This window comes from Anomaloglossus baeobatrachus, chromosome 9 (assembly GCF_048569485.1).
Source record: "Anomaloglossus baeobatrachus isolate aAnoBae1 chromosome 9, aAnoBae1.hap1, whole genome shotgun sequence".
NCBI classification, from domain to species: Eukaryota; Metazoa; Chordata; class Amphibia; order Anura; family Aromobatidae; genus Anomaloglossus; species Anomaloglossus baeobatrachus.
In genome coordinates, this window is record NC_134361.1 from 91070137 (window position 1) to 91098125 (window position 27989).

The following is a 27989-nucleotide window of genomic DNA, read 5'->3' on the forward strand; positions in this document are numbered from 1 at the left end:
ACAATAAATCTCATAGCAGTGTATAAAAAGGGAGGCACCTGGATGTGTCACTGCATCTCATAAGGATTACTAAAGAATTACCTGGAACCACCGTGACATTGGCATTACACAACAGTCTGACAGTGCCCGTCATAGTCTTACCTGCAGGTAAAAGTTTGGTTTCGTCTCACTTTGATTTCCAGATATTCACTGGAGGGGGTTAGTTCAAGCTTGGAAAGTACTTCACTTTCTATGTGATGCTCTACAATAAAAAGAAAAGACACTTAATACTACAACAATATAAATGATAAATCTGCACACAGCACAAATATTTAACATTCCAGATCATTTGACCCTGAAATCTCAATTAAAAATTACAGAAATTGGGTCTTTAAGCATATTTTGACTAAGAAACTCCCAAATTTTAACTAAACTAAACGATAAATGAGGAGTTAGATTATCGTCCAGAACATTATGAAGGCATTTCCTGGTAAACGCGCTTCGATTGTTCTGTCTGGAGAGACATTTGTCAAGTCCTTACACATGTTTTTGCAGCTGAAGAATCTTTTCTTCTCCGTGTTTAAGTTATGCAACCACTTTTATGTTGGAGCTAAGCATACTGTCCCACACACCCAGAAATTAGAGCACATTTATTTACTGATTTTGGCAGCAGGTAGGTGTCATTTGATTGTGATGTTTTATGACTTTTTTTTTTGATAGACTCTACTTTTAATCATAAGAACAATGTCTTAAGTCATATATCTATTAATTTCCGTACTAAAACTTTCTTTTTCATTGTTGGTTTCTAATTGATGGCTTAAAGGCCAACAGGAACATGTTTTTTTGCTCAATTAAATCTGTTGAGTGGTATTTTTGGAAACATCTATACCATAAATTATTTGTGACCCAATTAAGTAGGACTTCACTAATGTTAAAAAACCCTACAGGTGAGGACAGGCAATGGAACAATAATATTGCTTAATACTACAGAACCACCTAAGGACTGCACAATTTGAAAATATTGCCAATATTTTCCAATCGGTTGCAAACAAGGTCTATTTCATTGGCGTTGATAAAAAAAATACCCAATTTGACCTTATTAATGACACATAATATTAAAATCAGGGTATTTATTAAGTTCCACTGCCAAAGGTATGTAAAATCCAGCCTACCGACATGGCGTCTGCCTTTACAAACATTTTTGATAGAGTAAGTCGTTTTAGTTTTGACCTTAGTACAGTAATCGTATGCCACCATCGTGACAAGTAAGTCCATGAAGTTTATTCCCTCCTAAACATTTTATGATCAGTGAAAAGTGGAATTGTTTAGGAAGAACTATAAACTGGCCGCGAAGTGGCAGACCACATAAAGTTATAGAGTGGGGTCCCCGAATGCTGCCAGGGAAAGGCAACTAGAGATGAGTGGATTGCTTTCTGCAATCACGGTTCAAGTTCCTGGTCAGTGCTCTTTGGTTGTGGCCAGGAGCTGTTTAAATGTTCTCACCCTCCGGGATTTCTGGCTCATCTTAAAAATAGCCAGGACTGGTGAGCTTAAACTCCCAGAAGCTCAGGAAAATTGGTTGGGCAAAGCGATCCACTCATCTCTATTGGCACCCTATCTATGCTTTTCATATATGCAGATGTATAATTGTCCACCTCGCCTTCATCTTACTTAAGTGATCTCTAACACTGATAATATTTTTCAAGTCGTAATAGTAGAGCAATTAAACTATGCTAAGCTTAAGAATTATCCAGTTACGATGTGGATGATTTAAACCATGGGAGAAGGTTATGGCATCATCTAAGTGGGTTACTTTACAATATTGTGTCCCCTCTGGGAAAATGTAAAAATGGTACACTTAATTAATTTTCCACGTAAATATTTGGGAGACACAAGAGCTTTTTTTTTTTTTATAAAACATTTATTCACCCATGATACATTCAGTATTTGGAATCTGGAATCTCATGGATGTTGCAAATGTGGGGCAGTGGAGGCAGATCTTCTACGCATGTATTGGGTGTTTGCATCCAGAAGTAATCTATGGAGAAAGGTTCTTTTGCATTTTTCTTTTCTTTTCTCTTTTTTTTTTATCGTTTTTTGGCTTCACATTGAGCCATGGCGACTTGATGGTTGAACAATCTGTAGGAAGACCGATCTTTTGAAAGTCTAGATAGGTCCACCAGGGTCTTCTCTGATGTTATTTTGATAACATTAAGTCATTGGATTGCTGGCATTTCTCTTCACCGTGTTCCTCCATGATGTCCTTCTCCAGTGATTGCTCTCTTTGTATGATGTCCCCAAAGTAGACGAGTCATAGTTTGGTGTTCCTTGTATCGACTGATTTGTGTGGCTTTATTTGTTCCAAAATTGATTTGTTTCTTCTTTTTGCCACCCATGGTATCGATGACATCCTTCTCTAGCACCATGTAAAGAAGGTGTTGAATGTTCTTCTTTATCATCTAGGTATTGCAATCGTATGCTACCACAGAAAAGACCAAACTATATATGAGCAGTATTTTCAATGCCAGTGAAATGTTCCTCGATTTGAAGACCTTGTCCAGTGACTTCATTGTTGATTTGCCTATAGCTATTCTCCTATTGACTTCCACTGTCATTGCTGTATCTTGAGTGATCATTGATCTGAGTAGGTTGAAGTCCTTTACAACTTCCAGTTCATCACCATCCACCTGAAATGTCTCCTGGTCATAGCTGACAGTAATCAATATCTTTGTCTTCTTTGTATCGTAGCACAAACTATGAACCCTTCTGACCTGATTCACAACAAGGAAAAGAAGCTACATAGACTGCGTCTCAATTCAGGATTTAATATATTACATGTATCGAGTAGGAGTCCCATGTTTGGGCTTTATATCTTGACACTCCGTAATTAGTCCATCATTCCAACTACGCTTGTTGCTACCATATCAATGTTGTATCATCTGCATGTTTAAAGGGGGCTTTAAACGCAACAACATCACTAACGAGATGTCGTTGGGGTCACGGATTTCGTGACGCACATCCGGCCTCGTTAGCGACGTTGTTGCGTGTGAAATGCACAAACGACCGTTAACGTTCAAAATTACTCACCTAATCGTTGATCGTTGACACGTCGTTCTAATTCCAAATGTCGTTGCTGTTGCAGGACGCAGGTTGTTCATCGTTTCTGCGGCAGCATACATCGCTATGTGTGACACCGCAGGAACGAGGAACATCACCGTACCTGCGGCTGCCCGCAATGAGGAAGGAAGGAGGTGGGCGGGATGTTCATCTGCTCATCTCCGCCCCTCCGCTTATATTGGGCGGCCGCTTAGTGACGCCGCTGTGACGCCGCACGAACCGCCCCCTTAGAAAGGAGGCGGTTCGCCGGCCACAGCGACGTCGCTAGGCAGGTAAGTATGTGTGACGGGTCCTAGCGATGTTGTGCGCCACGGGCAGCGGTTTGCCCGTGACGCACAACCGACGGGGGCAGGTGCTTTAAGCCTTAAGATTGTTGATCATTCGTCCATCAATTTTGATTCCTTTTTTTGAAGGGCAAATTCAGCCTTTCTGAAATAGTTTTTGCATAAAAATTAAAGAAAAATGATGACAAGATGCAGCTTATGGAATATAAATTTGGCTGCTCTCTAGTATTGGATCCATTTTTCTGTCTGGTCAATTAGGTTCAATTATCAATATTTCTTTTAGAGTGCTCATTTCTTATTTGTTGTTATTGGTTATTAAGTTTTTCCTTCTCTTGATGATTGATTATAATTAGAGATTGGTGAATAGTAACTATTCGTGTTTGGAAAATACTTACCGAATACCATTCCAGTATTCGTCACCGCAAGAAAAATGCTCTGTCTCTCCATTGACTTGCATTAGGTTCATTATTCTTGATGAATACCGGAATAGTACTTTCGGATTCATTACAAATAATCTGAACACGAATAGTTACTATTCGCCCATCACTAAAGTATAATGCTATTCTTAAATTTATTTTGTATGGATTGTATCTTCTTTTAAAATTAGCATAATAAAAATATTTCAATAGAATAAATAATTGTCCGTGGTTAGAATTGTTGTAAAACTTTATCATCACTCATAACATTTCAATAACATCAGATTAGTCAGAAAATTACACATTACATAGAATTCTGAAGAACAATAGATGCGTTTTTTGGGGAAGTTGACATTTAGTGATATGAAGCTGTTCCTTTGCTATGACATTATATCACTTGAGACATCTGTGGTGTAATTAAATTGTGCAGACTGATATCAGTATAATATACAGCTAAAAACATTATCCAGGCTCAGTGTGTTTATGTTTTTACTGTCCACAGTTACAGTAAAAGACATTGTCCAGTACCACACATAAAAACATTACTCGTCTGCCTGTTTTCCCCCACAGGGTGCCTAAATTATCTTACAATTACAGTAGAGGGTGATAAGATTCAACACAATTTTACACTTATTTATGCAATGATAATATTCTTTTTCTAAAACAATATGTTCAATCTTATGCCAAAATTGATGACTAGTGGATCAACTGTATAAGACGCAGGGTTGGACATATCTACTAGAACATGAGAATATTCACCGATGTGCCCCCTGATATAATAATGTACCCCCAATAGAACAAGGCCCCAAAGATTTTGCAGGAGACGCCTAGTCCTCCTCATTGATAATATACCATATGTTTCATTTTATAAGATGCACGAGGAGGGGGTGTCGACACTTAAGAGGGTCAGTGTGCAGCAGCGGAGGGTCAGCGATACTGCAGGCTCATGGGGTGTTGCGGTGTTGAGCGCCATTGATCTGCCGGCAGACTGTGGGCTCCATTAAATCGCTGGCCGTTGACGCGATAGACTTCAAGAAAATGGCCGAAGAGCTGGCACATGCGCAGATTGGTCTACACGGCCATTTTCTTGAAGTCCATCATGTCAACCACCAGTGAGTTAAAGCAGTCTGTAGATCAATGGCGCCCGCCACTGTGACACCCCATGAGCCCGAAGTATCGCCGACCCTCCGCTGCCGCACACTAACCCTCCTGAGCTGCTCCCTGGCAGTGACACCCCCTCCGAGCTCTCCCTATCGCCCACCCTGTGCCACCACTGCTGCTCTGGTAAGCCATACGGTAAGCCATATGCGGTTTGTAAGACGCACCCCCATTTTCCCCACAGTTTTGGGGGGAAAAGGGCATCTAACAAACTAGAAAATAAGGTACTCTATGCATATCCATATTCTGTAGATATGGAGCATGGTTTTTAAAAATATTAATCTCTGGTGAATCCAAGTGACCCCAACAATACTCATGCTGTACAGATGTTCACAATATACAAATGTTGGGTTGATCAACCTCAAATTTATGTGGCAAACAAGAGATAGGGTGCTTATTACACTGGAGCAAACCACATTGCTCCCAAATTCATGAGAAAATAGACATACCACACCAGGAATAGGCAGAAAAGGAACACATTTTTGAATACTTTACTTTTATACCCTCATATCTAAAAATGACTACCTCACAAGGTTAAGTATAGCAACATTTCTCGTAATATACCTACGTCAAGCTATGACACAGTTGTATGGTTCCAAAGTGAAGCCACCATCAACGGGCATTTAATTTTTAATTTACTGCCCATACTGCAAGGTGATTCAAATATATCATAAAAAGGGAAGTAATTTTTTTGACTTTTAAACTAGGATTGTTTTTTGAAAGATCAGAATTAAAGTATTTTGAAATATAATGAATTTGGATATTTTACTCTTCGGCAGAACTTGGTATGTGATCGTAGCTCAAGGTTTACTTACAGATCGAAATAATTTATTGAATGGGAAAAAAGTTCCACATTACACAGTAAAAGCCATTATAAACTTCTGTCTAAACTATTACCCTGTAGAATAATGCTCAGTGCATAATGTTAAAGTGTATATACAAATATATAGTCCAAAACAATGTCCTACCGCAATTGCCCCATTCATCTTTTCCTGGCAACAATGTTAGAAATGTTTTAGCAAAGTGTTATATACAGTATTTAGCTGTAAGAAATGGTTTACCTTTCAGTACTGACCTCCATCTTACAAGGCCTACCTAATCTACCAACAGACAATGGATAAATTACAAATTTACATTTGAATTTTAAGCTGACCACGAACATAAGGCTATGTGCCCACGCTGCGGATTTACCGCGGATTTTGCCGCGGATTTGCCGCGGATTTACCGCGGATTTTCCGAAAATCTGCAGCAGCGGCACTTCCAAGCCATTTCAATGGCATTTTGGAAATGCTGTGTCCATGCTGCGGATTTTTCCGCGGCGGATTTGCCGCGGATTTTGATCCGGAAAAATCTGCAGCATGTCAATTATTGTTGCGGATTTTGGTGCGGACTTTGGGTATAGAATGGGGAGAAAAAAAAAATCCGCATCAAAATCCGCGGCAAATTCGCGGTAATCCGCGGTAAATCCGCGGCAAATCCGCAGCAAAAATAAGGTGCGGATTTGCCGCGAAAGTCGCGGATTTTCATGCAGAAAAATCCGCAGGTACATTCTACCGTGGACACATAGCCTAAGACTACAATAAACAATTGACTTGTCAAATTCTGACTGACCAGACTTCTCATGTCAGCGTCCTGAGTATTATCATGTCAGGCTACACAGCAGATCAGGGCTATGAGTTAAAAAAAGTAAAACAAAAAAGTAAGTTTGTGCAAAGTCCCCCAAATTTGGTTGATCACACCATACACCTATGTGTAAATGGTTTCTATGTGGAGCCCTGTTGGTTCATGGATCAAAACAAACCATGAGTGTGGTTTGATCCACATTATTGTACTACTGTTCATGGAACTCGGGGTTTGTTTGTTCTTTTCTTCCATAGAAACATATAGGTTTGTATAGGAGCTCTGTGCACAATATTTGTAAAAATATTTATCATTTCCTATCATTATATTTGTGAAGTTGCCTTTTATATTATAAGGTTGAGAACTAAAAAGGTCAAATAGGTTCACTTTCTGCCCATGTTTGGTTGGCTCCAAGTCTTCAGCGGGCTTTGCACACTACGACATCGCAGGTGCGATGTCGGTGGGGTCAAATTGAAAATGACGTACTTCCGGCATCGCATGCGACATCGTAGTGTGTAAAGGCTCGATGATACGATTAACTAGCGCAAAAGCGTCGTAATCGTATCATCGGTGCAGCGTCGGCGTAATCCATGATTACGCTGACGTGACGGTCCGATGTTGTTCCTCGTTCATGCGGCAGCACACATCGCTGTGTGTGAAGCCGCAGGAGCGAGGAACATCTCCTACCGGCGTCACTGCGGCTTCCGTAGGATATGCGGAAGGAAGGAGGTGGGCGGGATGTTTACATCCCGCTCATCTCCTCCCCTCCGCTCCTATTGGCCGCCTGCCGTGTGACGTCGCAGTGACGCCATACGACCCGCCCCCTTAATAAGGAGGCGGGTCGCCAGCCAGAGCGATGTCACAGGGCAGGTGAGTGCATGTGAAGCTGCCATAGCGATAATGTTCGCTACGGCAGCTATCACAAGGATATCGCAGTTGCGACGGGGGCGGACACTATCGCGCTCGGCATCGCAGCATCAGCTTGCGATGTCGTAGTGTGCAAAGTGCCCCTTCCAGTTGACTTTCATAGTCTAAAAACATATTGGTGCCTCTATTTATCAAAAACATCCTTTTTAAGGAACGCCACTGCTTGTCATGAAAATTCATTAGCGTGGGTGACCAAGCCCCGGCCCGGCCCAGTGACATCCACTTTGTTGGTGCTGGGAGAAAATGGCATAGGAAAGCTAAAAGTGGCAAATTTATTGTGAAAAAAACTATAAGACTTTAGCTGAATAAGGTCTCTAAAGGTTAGCTTTCTGGGTAACTGAACCTATGACATGTATGTATGTTTAAAGCACCCATACACATTAGTCTAAGGTCAACAGCACACGTCGTTATTGATGACTCCACCTGACACTCAAATGCGGGCAACAGCCAACTGATTGTTGAGGGAGATGTTGATCGCTTGCCCACTTTCAGACTGCTAAGGTAAGTCCCTGGCAGAGATGTCTGTCGGTTTTGCCATAGACAACACAAGAGGGCTGATCTGAACCCTCAATGTCTAGTCCATGGGAGAGATGACCAGCAGCGGTCTAACGTATATGGGGCTATTTACAAAAATCAAGCTCTATAAGCACAATCCCGAGACAGAAAATATATCCACAATGTACAGACCAAGTCTTAAACGTTGTATGAAGTGGTGATACAGAGCAACTATTTCAAAGCTTTTTGCATAATTTCGGCAAACCCGTTAACCCTTGACCATTTAGACTAGTCGGGGAATTTGGCTTGTAGCAGAATTATTAAAAAAGAATTATTTGCCAGAGTCCAAAGGTTGGCAACGCGCGGCTAAGTGTGTGTAAAAAAGCTTTCATCACACACATGGTATGTGACGTTTACAGCATTATAATGTCGGCTCCTATCAACTCACACTTCAAGAAAACATTAGTCTCAGTTCTGAGGAAAAGACAACAAACTGGCTTCAATCTAACGTAAATATGTATTCTGTAGATATAATTAAAGTGCTTTTATCGTGAGCCTGTGATATAAACATTCCAGGCCAGCCGTTCCCTCCCAGTCCTTGTAACTATTGACTGGAGTAAAAGAGGTCGCCCTTGGCCCCCAGCGGGGCCCGAATTGTTCTCTCAGGTACAATATTTAGTGGGAGCAGGAAACAGACATGGTCATTACTCCAACCCATACAATAGAGCACGGTGACTCCTGTGTGGTTGGGAAAATCAGCATTTACTGAAAATGATGTTAACCCTTTATGGATGAAAGGAAAAAGATCTACAGATTTGCTTGATGTCTAGTTCATACTCGATATGCATTTTTTCCTCTATAATTTAAAAATTAAAACGTTATTCACAAAATTTAAATTTATCCACTACCCAAAGAATCAATAAGAAAGTAGAGACCAGAAATGACCTATAGCAGAGGTCGGCAACCTATGGCTCATCGTGAGCCAGATGTGGCTCTTTTGATTGCTGCATTTGGCTCGCAGACAAATCTTAAATAAAAAAAATACTGTATTTTCCGGTTTGTAAGACGCACATTTTTTCCTCCAAAACTGGGGGAAAATGGGGGTGCATCTTATAAACCGCATATGGCTTACCGGGGCTGCAGTGGTGGCGCAGGGACGGTGATACTGCGGGCTCATGGGGTGTTGCGGCAGCGAGCTCGCAGTAGCTGGTGGACTGTGAGCTGCTTTGAATCTCCTGCAGTTGACAAGATCGATTTAAAAAAATGGCCGTGGAGGCAGTGTGTGCACAGATTGGACTTCACGGCCATTTTCTTGAAGTCCATCGTGTTGATCTGCGCATGCGCTGAAGCCATTTTCTTGAAGTCGATCTTGTCAACTGCGAGAGATTCAAAGGAGCCTGTCGGCAGATCAATATTTCTTGTCACCGCAACACCCCACAAACTCGCAGCAGTATCGCTGACCCTCCACATACTGACCCTTTTTGGGCCGCGACACCCGCACCTCCGTGCTCGCAGCATCGCCTACCCTGCCTCCTGGGACCTTCTGAGCCGCTCCACCACCGCCGCTCCCCCCTGGTGAGTATGACTCTCACGGAATTACATTTTAAAATATGTGGAGTTCATGGCTCTCTCAACCAAAAAGGTTCCCGACCCTTGCCCTATAGGAATGGGGCTCTGTTCTCATGGGGTGCATTAGAGGTTTTTGAGAAATAGAGCTGCATTTCAATAGGATGTCTCCGTGACCCTTTCTCTGGATCAGTGGGGGTGTTTGCTGAAAATTGTCATCTTAATATGTCTCGTTGCTTCTGAATCATAAAGAATATTTATCGGATTATTGCCATATTTACATTTTCTCCTTAAATCATAAGGAATATTTGGCATAGTCACTTTTTCTCCTTCACTGTTGATATGTACAGTATATTAAAAAAATAGTGTATGCCCAATAACAAAGTTTGGAATACCTAAGGACTGAAAAGCCTGTAGAAGTTTCAAATCAAGATCATATGCACAATACAGTCAGATACACATCAGCTGCTGAAAACCAAAATGAGAAAAGGTGACATCTTTGGTGGCTTAAAGGGAACCTGTCAGGTGCAATATGCACCCAGAATCACGAGCAGTTCTGGGTGTATATTGCTAATCCCTGCCTAACTGTCCCTGTATCTAGTAGCATTGATAAAGAGATCTTTAGAAAAACTATTTCTAAAGATCCCATATGATATGCTAATGAGGCCAGCAACTAGTCACAAGGGCGTTAGTTCCCCTGGCTAGTCGGCCTCCTGAACATGTAATCACACCCCTGTGGGCATGCTAACATGCTAATGAATGTGCAGCATTGAAGGCATGGTCGATCTCACCGCTCTCTGCTGCCAACAAGTCTGATGTTGGTCTTCGTCTCAGTGCGCATGATCCCAGAGTTTGGGTCATGCGCACTACATGAGTTTGAAGTCAGGACATGTACACCCGCTTTCATAGTGCGCATGACTGAAAGTCTGGGATTATGCACACTGAGTCGAAATCTAGGAATCGGACGCGCTGGAGAGGTGAGCGCAACCATCCTCTGACGCTGCGCATTCATAAGCACGTTAGCACGCCCACAGGGATGTGCTTACATGCTAGGGGGGATGACTAGCCAAGGGAAGTAACGCCCTTTCAACTAGTCCCTGGTCTCATTAGCATATCATATGGGATCTTTATGAATACTAATTCTAAAGATCTCTTTATCTATGCTGCTAGATACAGGAACATGAGACACAAAAACATTGAACCAAGGCACATCTCGCATCAAAATATCAACGCCACTCCATATGGCACATGAACATAGAAAGAAGAAATGGAGCTTGCAAGGCGGTTTAGTGTAAAAATATCCAAAATTTATTATACAAATGTCTTATTATATTAAAATAGTATCAATCCATATAGAAAAAGTACATATGCAGTGCTAATAGAGAACAAGGTGAATTACCACACATAAATGGGAACGCAGAAGTGATAACACCCCAAGTAGACATAAATAACTGGCAAGGGCAAAGGGTCATGAATAAGCGTAAATGGCTGGCTGAAAAATATGGCGTCTCTGTCCTGGCGGGAAGCGTAATTGTATATAGCCAAATCAGCATAGATCCATAATACAGGACAGAGATTCCAAGAACCAAGCCAACCAAGAAAAAAGTCACAAAAAATGACTAGAAAATAAATGGCGCCTCCACCCTGACCGGGCACATGAAGTTGTGCAGCCAAATCGGCACAGGTCCGTTTAAACAGGGTAGAGGTCACCAGTAACAAGCCAGTCACATACAAAAGACCCTAAAAACCCATAACTTACACATAGTTAAGAAGGGGGGTGAACACCAGAGCGTCCCACGACAGTGCAAAGAGCCTTCCTACGCGCGTTTCGCACGGATTACGTCTGCTGGCTTCATCAGGGAAGGTATACGGCAATTGCCGTTCAAGGACCTTATATCGGAAGTCGCGAGACTTCATTGGAAGACCAGGACCTGAAAAATGTGTCCCAGCCAATCGGATCCCCGCCGACGCACACGCGCACCGCGCGCCCAACGTCACACGCCCCTCAGCCGCCCAATGGGAGAGGGAGCCCGGAGCACAGCACACGTGCCCCAAGGCCACCCCCACCCAGAAAGGACGGCCAATGGGCGGGCAAGGAAGGCGAGCGGCGCGCACGGGTCACGGAGATCAGAGGGCGGGACACAGCTTCCAGCTAGAGTCCGTCAATCAGCCATCGGGTTGCTATGGCGGCGCGCACGCCAAAGCACGGCGAAAGTCCGCACCACACCCCCGGCAATCCAGTGAGGGGGGACGCGGCGGACCCCCGGGCCCAGGGGTCCGCAACATCCACCCCCACCACAGAGGACGCCGGGCAAGCAGCGAGGACAGAACACCGCGCGATGGGAGCGCGCACAGCAACCAGAGGGCGGGACAGGCTAATAGCTGGAAATGAAAAATGTGAGCAATCAATAAGTATCCTTGCCATCCCATAAATACGACCACAGAAATGAGATAACAATGGCATCAGTCATATTACATAAAAACAAGAGACAAGAGGATTATTATGCAGAGATCTTCTTAAAGTGACAGTACGTCCATGTCCTAAGGGAATCATGTGCGGACAATTTTTTCAAAAATCGATGTCAGGTCCAAGTCAGACATGTAGATCACAATGGATAATAACTAGACAAGGTCCTATGAAGGCAAGAGAATTAAATTAGAAACACTGAAAATTAATAATGGGGCCAAAAAGAAACCATATAAAAGAAAATTAAAAATATCCCTTAGATTAAAAAGGAAAGGAATGGTGCAGTACATGACAAGAGACACTCATAGAAATGGGGCAAAGTTTAGAGCCTCATTAAGGCCCTTTGGTGTAACTGTGTCCAAAATGGTAATCCATTTCAGTTCACGTTGGGCCAAAAGCTTTTTGACATTTCCCCCCCTAATCCCACAGTGAATCACGTCAACACCCCTGACCATAAAGGACCTAGGGTTGCATCCATGAACCAATTTAAAGTGGCGCGGTATAGTTTTTAATTCTGCCACATTGGTCGCTGTGGTTGCCGCCCGAATGTCCCTCACATGCTCCCTTACTCTTACTCTTCATTCCCTTGATGTCATACCTATATAGATTTTGTTACAATCACATGTTGCATAATAGATGACGTTGATGGTAGTACAAGAGATATGTTCTCTTATAGGGAAACTTTTTCTCCCATCACTAGTATGGAAAGAGGAGCAGCGAGAGACATTCGGGCAGGAAACACAGCGACCACAAGGGAAGCAACCTTTGATGGGTCCAGACGAGCCAAAAGGACTACTGGTCACTGATGGTATGTAATGGCTTTTGACCAGGTAGTCCTTAAGATTTTTACATCGCCTGGCGGTCATCAAAGGTACAGGGGGCAGACGTGACTTCAAAGTGGGATCTGATTGAAGGATCGGCCAGAATTTAGTTAGAATTTCTCTCATCTCCTGCCATTTAACATTAAATGTTGAGATGAACCTTATATTTTCCACAGGCCTGATTTCACCTCTCCTCCCATGAAGCAGATCATCCCTAGACACCGATCTTGCTGTCTGATAAGCTTGTTTCAGAGTGCGATTCCCATAACCTCTGTTTTTGAACCTCACCCTCAAATCATCTGCCTGTTGTTTAAAAACGTTGTCCTGAGAGCAGAGTCGTCTCATCCTGAGATATTGACCAATTGGGATGGCACGTACAGTGGAGTCGGTATGAGCAGAGGTGGCATGGAGTAGGGAGTTAACAGACGTCGGTTTTCTATATACATCCGTCTGCAAAGCCCCAAACTCGTCTGCAGTAATTTTAATATCCAAAAACTCAACTCCACTGTCGCTAAAACTATATGTCAATTTGATGTTGTAATTATTTGTGTTGAGCTGGTCCATGAAACACCTGAGTTGAGAGATGGTACCCTGCCAGATGATAAATAGATCATCAATGTATCTCACCCACATTGACACCATGGGGGCGGCCCATGCACCTCCGTCAACAAACAAACCCCTCTCCCAGTAACCGAGGAAGAGGTTTGCGTACGAAGGCGCACAGGCCGCGCCCATAGCGGTCCCCCGCCTCTGCAGATAGAATCTATCCTTAAAGACGAAGAAATTGTGGGTGAGTACATAGTCAAGAAGTTCCAGGACCAGCTCACAAGTGCGTCCATCCCAATTACTCATACCCAAGAAAAAACGAGCTGCTCTCAGGCCATCGTCGTGACCGATACACGTGTATAAAGACTCTATATCGGCCACCACCAAGAGGGTCCCTGGGTCCACATGAATCCCATCAAGTCTATTAAGAACCTCGGTCGTATCCCTAACGTAGGATGGAAGGGTCTCCACCAGAGGTTTTAAGTAATAATCAATAAACTGGCAGATGGGACTACATAACCCCTCCATCCCTGAAACGATGGGCCGACCGGGTGGATTGATGGGGTCCTTGTGGACCTTGGGCAATAAGTAAAAGGTTGGAATTTTAGGATATTTTACAAACAACCCATCAAAGACCCCCTTGGTAATAATACCTTGGTCTAAGGCATCATTGAGGATGAGGTACAATTGAGCAGAGAATGAGATCAAAGGTGAGGAGTCCAATCTACTATATGTCTCTCTGTCTCTCAGCTGCCTGTGGGCCTCCCTTTCATAAAGATCCACTGGCCAAACCACGACATTACCCCCCTTGTCTGCAGCCTTAAATATGACATCCTTCATATCGCCCAGTTCTCTCAAGGCTTTCCTTTGGACTGCAGTTAAATTATCCCGTGATCGGCGAGTGGAGATGTTACGCAGATTTTCACTAACAAGGCGAGTAAAAATCTCCACCGCCGGGCATAGAGACAAGGGGGGGAAAGTCGCGGATCTAGGCCTCAAAGAGGTGGGAAACTTACCTGGCAGCTGAGATGGTAATTCTTCTGAGAGGTCCTCCAAAATTTGTGTCGCACTCTGTCCCATAGTAAGATCGGTGTCTCCTGTAGATGATTTAGAATGTAACTTATGAAGGATCAGCTTCCGGGAGAAAAGGTGAAGATCCTTCAAAGCTGTGAACAAATCAAAGGTGTTAGTGGGGGAAAAAGTCAAACCCTTGCTCAACACCTGTAGTTGTGCCGTTGACAAAGTATATTTCGACAGGTTAATTACCTGGGGGCCTTCGCCCAAACCAATGTCCTTAGGTCTACCGGCACCCCTCTTTTTGGGTTGACGTAATCTATTGTCCCAAGACATTTGGCTCAGATTACCCCTTCCAGATATAGTAGTACTGCCGGATAGACCACTTTCTTCGCCTGATGTACAGGAGGAGATGGAGCCTGATCTTGATCCCCCAAAACGTGGGCGTTGATATGGTTTAAATCTATCACTACCCCTCCATTTGTACATCTTATTCTGACGTCTGTCATCCAAATCTCTCTGTAGTTTCCGGATCTTAATATCTTGAACCTCTTTACTCAATTTCTCAATTTCTAAGTCAAGACCCTCATTGAACTTATTGATTGCTATTGTTGTCATATTTTTTTCTATATCAATCTGCAAAGAGTTAATGTCACCTTCTAAAGTAGAAAGGGTCTCCTTATTCAACCCAATTAAGAGTTGAAGAAATTGCTTGGAGCAGTCAGAGACGGCAGTCTCCCATTTACTTTTGAACTCATCATTCTGAATGGGGAACGAGGGAAAGACTTGAACTCGTAGTCCCCTCGGAATTAAACCGAGTTCCACATATCTCTCCAAAAAGGTACAATTAAGCCAAATCCTAGTCCGCTTCTTGAGTAGCTCTGTCATCTTGTTGCACAAGTCCCTAGTACATGCACCATTACTTTCCAAAACCCCTGTGGGTTCACCTTTTAGCACCTCGTTAATTTTATTAAGCCACGCCTCCTCGCGGGCTTTGAAGTTCATCATTGTCCGAGACTGTGCTGTGAATAACACAAAAAAGACCATGAGACACAAAAACATTGAACCAAGGCACATCTCGCATCAAAATATCAACGCCACTCCATATGGCACATGAACATAGAAAGAAGAAATGGAGCTTGCAAGGCGGTTTAGTGTAAAAATATCCAAAATTTATTATACAAATGTCTTATTATATTAAAATAGTATCAATCCATATAGAAAAAGTACATATGCAGTGCTAATAGAGAACAAGGTGAATTATCACACATAAATGGGAACGCAGAAGTGATAACACCCCAAGTAGACATAAATAACTGGCAAGGGCAAAGGGTCATGAATAAGCGTAAATGGCTGGCTGAAAAATATGGCGTCTCTGTCCTGGCGGGAAGCGTAATTGTATATAGCCAAATCAGCATAGATCCCTAATACAGGACAGAGATTCCAAGAACCAAGCCAACCAAGAAAAAAGTCACAAAAAATGACTAGAAAATAAATGGCGCCTCCACCCTGACCGGGCACATGAAGTTGTGCAGCCAATTCGGCACAGGTCCGTTTAAACAGGGCAGAGGTCACCAGTAACAAGCCAGTCACATACAAAAGACCCTAAAAACCCATAACTTACACATAGTTAAGAAGGGGGGTGAACACCAGAGCGTCCCACGACAGTGCAAAGAGCCTTCCTACGCGCGTTTCGCACGGATTACGTCTGCTGGCTTCATCAGGGAAGGTATACGGCAATTGCCGTTCAAGGACCTTATATCGGAAGTCGCGAGACTTCATTGGAAGACCAGGACCTGAAAAATGTGTCCCAGCCAATCGGATCCCCGCCGACGCACACGCGCACCGCGCGCCCAACGTCACACGCCCCTCAGCCGCCCAATGGGAGAGGGAGCCCGGAGCACAGCACACGTGCCCCAAGGCCACCCCCACCCAGAAAGGACGGCCAATGGGCGGGCAAGGAAGGCGAGCGGCGCGCACGGGTCACGGAGATCAGAGGGCGGGACACAGCTTCCAGCTAGAGTCCGTCAATCAGCCATCGGGTTGCTATGGCGGCGCGCACGCCAAAGCACGGCGAAAGTCCGCACCACACCCCCGGCAATCCAGTGAGGGGGGACGCGGCGGACACTGAAAATTTTCAGTGTTTCTAATTTAATTCTCTTGCCTTCATAGGACCTTGTCTAGTTATTATCCCTTGTGATCTACATGTCTGACTTGGACCTGACATCGATTTTTGAAAAAATTGTCCGCACATGATTCCCTTAGGACATGGACGTACTGTCACTTTAAGAAGATCTCTGCATAATAATCCTCTTGTCTCTTGTTTTTATGTAATATGACTGATGCCATTGTTATCTCATTTCTGTGGTCGTATTTATGGGATGGCAAGGATACTTATTGATTGCTCACATTTTTCATTTCCAGCTATTAGCCTGTCCCGCCCTCTGGTTGCTGTGCGCGCTCCCATCGCGCGGTGTTCTGTCCTCGCTGCTTGCCCGGCGTCCTCTGTGGTGGGGGTGGATGTTGCGGACCCCTGGGCCCGGGGGTCCGCCGCGTCCCCCCTCACTGGATTGCCGGGGGTGTGGTGCGGACTTTCGCCGTGCTTTGGCGTGCGCGCCGCCATTGCAACCCGATGGCTGATTGACGGACACTAGCTGGAAGCTGTGTCCCGCCCTCTGATCTCCGTGACCCGTGCGCGCCGCTCGCCTTCCTTGCCCGCCCATTGGCCGTCCTTTCTGGGTGGGGGTGGCCTTGGGGCACGTGTGCTGTGCTCCAGGCTCCCTCTCCCATTGGGCGGCTGAGGGGCGTGTGACGTTGGGCGCGCGGTGCGCGTGTGCGTCGGCGGGGATCCGATTGGCTGGGACACATTTTTCAGGTCCTGGTCTTCCAATGAAGTCTCGCGACTTCCTATATAAGGTCCTTGAACGGCAATTGCCGTATACCTTCCCTGATGAAGCCAGCAGACGTAATCCGTGCGAAACGCGCGTAGGAAGGCTCTTTGCACTGTCGTGGGATGCTCTGGTGTTCACCCCCCTTCTTAACTATGTGTAAGTTATGGGTTTTTAGGGTCTTTTGTATGTGACTGGCTTGTTACTTGTGACCTCTGCCCTGTTTAAACGGACCTGTGCCGATTTGGCTGCACAACTTCATGTGCCCGGTCAGGGTGGAGGCGCCATTTATTTTCTAGTCATTTTTTGTGACTTTTTTCTTGGTTGGCTTGGTTCTTGGAATCTCTGTCCTGTATTAGGGATCTATGCTGATTTGGCTATATACAATTACGCTTCCCGCCAGGACAGAGACGCCATATTTTTCAGCCAGCCATTTACGCTTATTCATGACCCTTTGCCCTTGCCAGTTATTTATGTCTACTTGGGGTGTTATCACTTCTGCGTTCCCATTTATGTGTGGTAATTCACCTTGTTCTCTATTAGCACTGCATATGTACTTTTTCTATATGGATTGATACTATTTTAATATAATAAGACATTTGTATAATAAATTTTGGATATTTTTACACTAAACCGCCTTGCAAGCTCCATTTCTTCTTTCTATGTTCATGTGCCATATGGAGTGGCGTTGATATTTTGATGCGAGATGTGCCTTGGTTCAATGTTTTTGTGTCTCATGGTCTTTTTTGTGTTATTCACAGCACAGTCTCGGACAATGATGAACTTCAAAGCCCGCGAGGAGGCGTGGCTTAATAAAATTAACGAGGTGCTAAAAGGTGAACCCACAGGGGTTTTGGAAAGTAATGGTGCATGTACTAGGGACTTGTGCAACAAGATGACAGAGCTACTCAAGAAGCGGACTAGGATTTGGCTTAATTGTACCTTTTTGGAGAGATATGTGGAACTCGGTTTAATTCCGAGGGGACTACGAGTTCAAGTCTTTCCCTCATTCCCCATTCAGAATGATGAGTTCAAAAGTAAATGGGAGACTGCCGCCTCTGACTGCTCCAAGCAATTTCTTCAACTCTTAATTGGGTTGAATAAGGAGACCCTTTCTACTTTAGAAGGTGACATTAACTCTTTGCAGATTGATATAGAAAAAAATATGACAACAATAGCAATCAATAAGTTCAATGAGGGTCTTGACTTAGAAATTGAGAAATTGAGTAAAGAGGTTCAAGATATTAAGATCCGGAAACTACAGAGAGATTTGGATGACAGACATCAGAATAAGATGTACAAATGGAGGGGTAGTGATAGATTTAAACCATATCAACGCCCACGTTTTGGGGGATCAAGATCAGGCTCCATCTCCTCCTGTACATCAGGCGAAGAAAGTGGTCTATCCGGCAGTACTACTATATCTGGAAGGGGTAATCTGAGCCAAATGTCTTGGGACAATAGATTACGTCAACCGAAAAAGAGGGGTGCCGGTAGACCTAAGGACATTGGTTTGGGCGAAGGCCCCCAGGTAATTAACCTGTCGAAATATACTTTGTCAACGGCACAACTACAGGTGTTGAGCAAGGGTTTGACTTTTTCCCCCACTAACACCTTTGATTTGTTCACAGCTTTGAAGGATCTTCACCTTTTCTCCCGGAAGCTGATCCTTCATAAGTTACATTCTAAATCATCTACAGGAGACACCGATCTTACTATGGGACAGAGTGCGACACAAATTTTGGAGGACCTCTCAGAAGAATTACCATCTCAGCTGCCAGGTAAGTTTCCCACCTCTTTGAGGCCTAGATCCGCGACTTTTCCCCCCCTTGTCTCTATGCCCGGCGGTGGAGATTTTTACTCGCCTTGTTAGTGAAAATCTGCGTAACATCTCCACTCGCCGATCACGGGATAATTTAACTGCAGTCCAAAGGAAAGCCTTGAGAGAACTGGGCGATATGAAGGATGTCATATTTAAGGCTGCAGACAAGGGGGGTAATGTCGTGGTTTGGCCAGTGGATCTTTATGAAAGGGAGGCCCACAGGCAGCTGAGAGACAGAGAGACATATAGTAGATTGGACTCCTCACCTTTGATCTCATTCTCTGCTCAATTGTACCTCATCCTCAATGATGCCTTAGACCAAGGTATTATTACCAAGGGGGTCTTTGATGGGTTGTTTGTAAAATATCCTAAAATTCCAACCTTTTACTTATTGCCCAAGGTCCACAAGGACCCCATCAATCCACCCGGTCGGCCCATCGTTTCAGGGATGGAGGGGTTATGTAGTCCCATCTGCCAGTTTATTGATTATTACTTAAAACCTCTGGTGGAGACCCTTCCATCCTACGTTAGGGATACGACCGAGGTTCTTAATAGACTTGATGGGATTCATGTGGACCCAGGGACCCTCTTGGTGGTGGCCGATATAGAGTCTTTATACACGTGTATCGGTCACGACGATGGCCTGAGAGCAGCTCGTTTTTTCTTGGGTATGAGTAATTGGGATGGACGCACTTGTGAGCTGGTCCTGGAACTTCTTGACTATGTACTCACCCACAATTTCTTCGTCTTTAAGGATAGATTCTATCTGCAGAGGCGGGGGACCGCTATGGGTGCGGCCTGTGCGCCTTCGTACGCAAACCTCTTCCTCGGTTACTGGGAGAGGGGTTTGTTTGTTGACGGAGGTGCATGGGCCGCCCCCATGGTGTCAATGTGGGTGAGATACATTGATGATCTATTTATCATCTGGCAGGGTACCATCTCTCAACTCAGGTGTTTCATGGACCAGCTCAACACAAATAATTACAACATCAAATTGACATATAGTTTTAGCGACAGTGGAGTTGAGTTTTTGGATATTAAAATTACTGCAGACGAGTTTGGGGCTTTGCAGACGGATGTATATAGAAAACCGACGTCTGTTAACTCCCTACTCCATGCCACCTCTGCTCATACCGACTCCACTGTACGTGCCATCCCAATTGGTCAATATCTCAGGATGAGACGACTCTGCTCTCAGCACAACGTTTTTAAACAACAGGCAGATGATTTGAGGGTGAGGTTCAAAAACAGAGGTTATGGGAATCGCACTCTGAAACAAGCTTATCAGACAGCAAGATCGGTGTCTAGGGATGATCTGCTTCATGGGAGGAGAGGTGAAATCAGGCCTGTGGAAAATATAAGGTTCATCTCAACATTTAATGTTAAATGGCAGGAGATGAGAGAAATTCTAACTAAATTCTGGCCGATCCTTCAATCAGATCCCACTTTGAAGTCACGTCTGCCCCCTGTACCTTTGATGACCGCCAGGCGATGTAAAAATCTTAAGGACTACCTGGTCAAAAGCCATTACATACCATCAGTGACCAGTAGTCCTTTTGGCTCGTCTGGACCCATCAAAGGTTGCTTCCCTTGTGGTCGCTGTGTTTCCTGCCCGAATGTCTCTCGCTGCTCCTCTTTCCATACTAGTGATGGGAGAAAAAGTTTCCCTATAAGAGAACATATCTCTTGTACTACCATCAACGTCATCTATTATGCAACATGTGATTGTAACAAAATCTATATAGGTATGACATCAAGGGAATTAAGAGTAAGAGTAAGGGAGCATGTGAGGGACATTCGGGCGGCAACCACAGCGACCAATGTGGCAGAATTAAAAACTATACCGCGCCACTTTAAATTGGTTCATGGATGCAACCCTAGGTCCTTTATGGTCAGGGGTGTTGACGTGATTCACTGTGGGATTAGGGGGGGAAATGTCAAAAAGCTTTTGGCCCAACGTGAACTGAAATGGATTACCATTTTGGACACAGTTACACCAAAGGGCCTTAATGAGGCTCTAAACTTTGCCCCATTTCTATGAGTGGCTCTTGTCATGTACTGCACCATTCCTTTCCTTTTTAATCTAAGGGATATTTTTAATTTTCTTTTATATGATTTCTTTTTGGCCATTATTAATTTTCAGTGTTTCTAATTTAATTCTCTTGCCTTCATAGGACCTTGTCTAGTTATTATCCATTGTGATCTACATGTCTGACTTGGACCTGACATCGATTTTTGAAAAAATTGTCCGCACATGATTCCCTTAGGACATGGACGTACTGTCACTTTAAGAAGATCTCTGCATAATAATCCTCTTGTCTCTTGTTTTTATGTAATATGACTGATGCCATTGTTATCTCATTTCTGTGGTCGTATTTATGGGATGGCAAGGATACTTATTGATTGCTCACATTTTTCATTTCCAGCTATTAGCCTGTCCCGCCCTCTGGTTGCTGTGCGCGCTCCCATCGCGCGGTGTTCTGTCCTCGCTGCTTGCCCGGCGTCCTCTGTGGTGGGGGTGGATGTTGCGGACCCCTGGGCCCGGGGGTCCGCCGCGTCCCCCCTCACTGGATTGCCGGGGGTGTGGTGCGGACTTTCGCCGTGCTTTGGCGTGCGCGCCGCCATAGCAACCCGATGGCTGATTGACGGACTCTAGCTGGAAGCTGTGTCCCGCCCTCTGATCTCCGTGACCCGTGCGCGCCGCTCGCCTTCCTTGCCCGCCCATTGGCCGTCCTTTCTGGGTGGGGGTGGCCTTGGGGCACGTGTGCTGTGCTCCGGGCTCCCTCTCCCATTGGGCGGCTGAGGGGCGTGTGACGTTGGGCGCGCGGTGCGCGTGTGCGTCGGCGGGGATACGATTGGCTGGGACACATTTTTCAGGTCCTGGTCTTCCAATGAAGTCTCGCGACTTCCGATATAAGGTCCTTGAACGGCAATTGCCGTATACCTTCCCTGATGAAGCCAGCAGACGTAATCCGTGCGAAACGCGCGTAGGAAGGCTCTTTGCACTGTCGTGGGACGCTCTGGTGTTCACCCCCCTTCTTAACTATGTGTAAGTTATGGGTTTTTAGGGTCTTTTGTATGTGACTGGCTTGTTACTGGTGACCTCTGCCCTGTTTAAACGGACCTGTGCCGATTTGGCTGCACAACTTCATGTGCCCGGTCAGGGTGGAGGCGCCATTTATTTTCTAGTCATTTTTTGTGACTTTTTTCTTGGTTGGCTTGGTTCTTGGAATCTCTGTCCTGTATTAGGGATCTATGCTGATTTGGCTATATACAATTACGCTTCCCGCCAGGACAGAGACGCCATATTTTTCAGCCAGCCATTTACGCTTATTCATGACCCTTTGCCCTTGCCAGTTATTTATGTCTACTTGGGGTGTTATCACTTCTGCGTTCCCATTTATGTGTGGTAATTCACCTTGTTCTCTATTAGCACTGCATATGTACTTTTTCTATATGGATTGATACTATTTTAATATAATAAGACATTTGTATAATAAATTTTGGATATTTTTACACTAAACCGCCTTGCAAGCTCCATTTCTTCTTTCTATGTTTAGATACAGGAACAGTAAGGCAATATATATCCAGAACTGCACCTTACAGGTTCACTTTAATCCCATTTTATTATGGGTGGTGAAGGCTTCCATTCTCCATAGATATTATGCTGTAAGAAAACTTGATGAACCAAGCTTGTCTCCAATATTTCATCGATGAGGGACTATCTATTCTTGTCCAGGCAATAAGAGGGGTCATAAGAGTTTTAATGAATTCATGTTAGTCAATGGGTCGGGAGTTTGATTTTGCGAGGCTGTTTTCGCATCCCCTTAGCTGTCCTGGTAGACTCCATTATTGATAGATGTCTATAGAAATGTACAATGTATGGCTTAACAAGCTAACATTGTAAAGTGCAGACAGAATGTATAAAACCTATTCACAATTTATAAACACGGATGACTCTAACATATGTGATTAAAAACAGTCATATTAAATAGAAAACATGAAAAGGTAAAGTATAGACCTTTATTAGGTCATCTGAAGACATAGCTATTTCTCAAGAGTTTGCCGTATGGAAAATGTAAGTGGAAAGATATGAAGGGCCACCTGGTAACCATTTATTTAGATCCCATTACAGAAAGCTACGTTAGTCGTCATATTTTGTCAACTGCAGCATTTAGTGCACATGGTGTACATTACTGCCCAAGATGGATCGCTCTGTACATTCACTTTAAAAGCACAATTAGCAATGAAAATATTGACCATCTTTATTAAGTTGATGAGGTTTGTACTGTTAATCTGCAATATACTGTGTAATTGTCTATACAGTACATTAGGAAACGCTGGCAGTCACAAGTGAGCAGTTACTCGCATAATTCTAAAGCACCTATAGATTGTCTACAAGTTTCTTTGGGCTATTTTCTTTTCCTTTCTCCAAACATTGAGTTGCTATTTAGTTGGTTGACTTTAAAATTAAAGGTTGAATTCCCTAATTATTTTAAAGTCTTTTTAAATTGCCATTATATCCCCTTTTTTTAAGCAACTGAAATAGTATACTACCTTTTAATGCAGGTAACTGAGAGTTAATGAGCGGACCCGGAAGCAGTGTTACAGCCGCGGGGAAGGGTTGTAAGTATAACCATCCTGCTGTATTTCTTACTTTCTTTCTTTTTCCTTTTTTTTTACATTTCTATCATTATATAGGTGGCCGAACCCGAACAGTTACATGGATTTCCCTGCAAAGTCCATGTTTGGGGTCCTTGCACAGACACTAGGTAGCCGGACCGGACCCCAAACTTTACAGTAAACAGATCACTTCTGTGGGAACGAGGAAGGGTTTTATTATTTTTTTTTGTACACACTACATCAAATATAAACTGATTTTATCCCCAGTGCAAGCCAATCAAACAATGCAAGTGGCTCGCACTGGGCCGAGCACTGAGCACAGCAATGCTCGATCTTGTGGATTCCATATGTAAAACACCCGAACTCTGAACAGATTTTTTTGTAAAGTCTATGTTTGGTACAAACCTCGAACTTTACTGTTTGGGTTCACTCATCTCTAATAATAAAAGTAAAAAAGTGCTCTTTTGCTAATGTGACAATACGCCACTAGGTGTCACTAGAAGCTACTAAAGACAGGGAGGTCAAACAAGCCAGTGGTTGGAAGCCAGGAAGTCAGATAGGTACCCAGGGAGCAAGCAGAGTCGGGGTCAGGGAACAAGCCAGAGGTCAGAAGCCAAGAAGTCAGATAAGATACACAGGAAGTGTGCTGAGCCGAGGTCAGGGTACAAGCTGGAGGTCAAAAGCCAGAGGGATAACATCAGAGTCAGGGGCACGGGCAGAGAAGGGTATCAAAGGTCTGGAGTAGGGAGGCAAAATCATAACAAAAAAACTCACAGGAGCCACAGAACACACTGCAGAGAAGGAACTACGACTGGCAGCGTTCCGGTGAAGTTTCTATAATGAAGCCAAGCACTCACCCGGAATGAGGCGCCTGAACACAGGCCCCATCCCACACCAGCGCAGGACCCGAAGGCTGAGAAGCAACCCATCACCTGGAGCATAATACAGAACATTGGCTCTGCTGGAGAGCAGAGAACCGCGGATCATGACAGCTGATATATTTGTTTTGCTAATCAAAGCTGTGGACCATTGGAAGAACATTTTGTGCTGAACATACATTCAGGGTCTGATGGAACATGCTTCATAAATAATTGTCTATGTACAATAGAGGACTTATGAATCTCTATGGAAGCTGTGTTATAGCCCAGCATAAAATGGAACCATAATACAGCAAAGTGTGTGAGCGATTACAGTGGATGCAAATCACTATGAAGTTTAACGAGGAAAGAACGTGCTATAATTTGGCAAAACGCTGATAAGACATGAACAAGGTGCCGCCACACAGGTGATTAATGAAGAGTAAGTTTCCCTTTGAATCTATCACTTCTCCATACACAATTCATGCCCCTGATCTGCAGACATAAAACAAATGAAGAGTTGACATTTTGTACAATCATAAAACATTCTTTATCAGCTGCAGAGCATTAAGTGATCCAGAGCAGGTCGGCAGGCATGAAAAATGTACACAGCTTCTCAATTCACAGCAGGAAGAAGGATGAGTCTTGGCTATCAAAAGAGCGAAATTCTTTAAAACACAAATTACTACTTGCTATAAATATCTTGTGTACAAGTGGGGACCTGAGGCGCTCGAAGACTGGGTATTCTGGGAAAACGGGACTTTGACATTGAGTCAGATAATCGACAAGCGTCATCTGCCCACTGATAAGGTCTTCTCTAATATATTCAGATATATGTCACTGGTTTTTAGATATGTTGATGATCGTGATGTTTGTTGCACCCACACACTTGGAGAAGGTTCAAATATTATGTTAAGTTTTTAAGTGGCCAAGAAGACAGAGTCTAGACTGGAAGAGTCTACACTAATAAAGGGATGTATTGAGAATACTTCTGCCAAGGAGATCAATTACCATGTCAATGGACATCATGGTCGGGAAAATAGAAGGAACAAAGCAAAGGGGAAGACCAGCAACCCTATGGCTTGAGCCTATCAAGATAACAGCAGAGAAAATCCTGCTGGACCTATCTAGGTTGCACAAGATCGATCCTACTACAGAGCCTTCATCCATGAAGTCGCCATGACTCAAGATCGAGCTGAAGGCCAAAGCTGGCAATATGTAGCAATTGTATATTAGTTTGTATTCCTGTCTACTGTTTTCCATTGATTTTTATAAATGAAAGGTTAAGCAAGGGCATCTCTAAAAAAAGAAGCAACCCAAAGTTACAATGTTTCATCGAAACAAATACAGTATATACTAATAGACATAATTATAATATATTATCATTTTTACTTCAATCCTTTATTCTTAATTCTCTACTTAATTGAAACAAAGTAGAGTATTAGGAATTAGGGTTTGAGGTAAAAATGATAATATATTATAATTATGTCTATTAGTATATATTGTACTCAGACTATCTCCCTTCATGGTGAAACTATCCCACTAACAAACAAACAGAGATACAGGAGGATGCATTGGCCGTGGCAAGGATCTGAATTATGCAAAGACTTACCATAATGTTATAATTAGTGATGGGCGAAAAATAACTATTCGTGTTCGGATAATGCTTCCCGAATACTGAGTACTATTCCAGAATTTGTCATCGTCACTACAAGCAAAAAGCTCAATTTCTCCATTGACTTGCATTAGGTTTATTATTCGTGACAAATACTGGAGTAGTACTTTGGTATTCATTATGAATAATTCAAACACAAATAGTTACTAATATTCGCCCATCACTAGTTATATCTTTTTTCCCGCAACATTTTGTCACATTAAAGCAATTATGTCATTGGTATGAAAGATAAATTTAATAAAAATACAGTCCAATTTAAAGAGTTTTCCCACAATTGTAATACTTGCTCATTGTCCCCCAAGTTGTCCCCATATCAAAAATGGCTATTGTCTTCTTTTGTTTTATACCTGCTATGACCCAACTAATCTTTCTTTTCTTGTCTTCATTGTGCCAAACAAGCTATTCTTTATTATATTTGCCATGGAGGTGTTTCTAAAATATTCTCTGGGGGAATTCGAGCAATGCCTCCTTGGTAAAGACTATAAAAATTAGCAGTAGATTGTAGAACAATGTTTATGGAATCCTAAAGGGAACTTTACACGAAATGACATCGCTAACGAGATGTCGTTGGGGTCACGGAATTCGTAACGCACATCTGGCCTCGTTAGCGACGTCGTTGCGTGTGAAACGCACGAACGATCGCTAACGATCAAAATTACTCATTTTATCGTTGATCGTTGACACGTCGTTCTAATCCCAAATATCGTTGCTGTTGCAGGATGCAGGTTGTTCGTTGTCCCTGTGGTAGCACACATCGCTACGTGTGACACCCCAGGAACGACAAAAAACACTGTACCTGCGTCCTCCGGCAACGAGGTGGGCGTGTCTTACCTTCGGCTGTTCTCCGCCCCTCTGCTTCTATTAGACGGCTGCCGTGTAACGTCGCTGTGACGCTGCACGAACCGTCCCCTTAGAAAGGAGGCGGTTTGCCGGTCACAGCAACGTCGCTAGTCAGGTTAGTCCGTGTGATGGGGACTAACGATGTTGTGCGCCACGGGCAGCGATTTGCCCGTGACACACAGCCGACGGGGGCGGGTGCTTTCACCAGCGACATCACTGGTGAAAGAGATACAAAAATATTAATGAAACTCAATAAAAAAAAGATGTTTAGCCCAAATTATATGCATTTTAAAAAAGAAATGTTCCCAAATGTGGACAACCCAAAAATGTTTCAATCCCACAGTATGGTTAACCACAGTACTTCTTACGTACAAAGTTTCTTGAGGAAGAAGGGTGAAGTGACCGTTGGTATCACCATAGTATATTCATGATTTTTACCAACCTATTGTGGATCTAATATTTCTAAATAATTAGCAATTTAGGGATCTTATTATTTGTTTACCTTCATTTAAAATTAATATTCATTAAGTTTTATATTGAGTGTATTTTCCATCATTTACTGCTATTTTCTTTAATGATAAAATGTTGTTGTATAAGTTGAATTTTCTCAGTTTTTCGCCAGGTGGAGAGCTTTGGCTAAGATCACTCAGCACCAAGGTCATCAGAGTTGCTGAAAGCAGGCAAAATGAGAATAAGAAGATCAATGTACCACATTGTATTTCCTGTTACTCATAAGTGTAGGAGGTGAATACAAGGCACTCAAAAAGAAGCGGTAACAGTAAATCTCTTACAGGAATGAATGTGAGCTGTTATCATTTCCAGGATCTTAGTCATTTATGTCCTGATCACTAAAGGGGTTTTCCAAGAAATAAAT

At 43.5% G+C, this 27989-nt stretch overlaps 1 protein-coding gene and 1 long non-coding RNA gene across 2 annotated transcripts in view; one reads left to right on the plus strand and one right to left on the minus strand.

The window, feature by feature from the left end:
* The window catches only part of LOC142251251 (vascular endothelial growth factor receptor kdr-like), a 337728-nt gene that overhangs the window by 206537 nt on the left and 103202 nt on the right, over positions 1-27989 (minus strand). Inside the window, exon 2 of the mRNA XM_075323879.1 lies at positions 142-241. Coding sequence (XP_075179994.1) covers positions 142-241 — 100 coding nt within the window. The remainder of the gene's footprint in view (positions 1-141; positions 242-27989) is intronic.
* Positions 70-27963, plus strand: LOC142251252 (uncharacterized). The gene is made up of 3 exons (XR_012725298.1): positions 70-147; positions 23690-23746; positions 27727-27963. It is a non-coding gene; the product is annotated as an uncharacterized LOC142251252 (long non-coding RNA).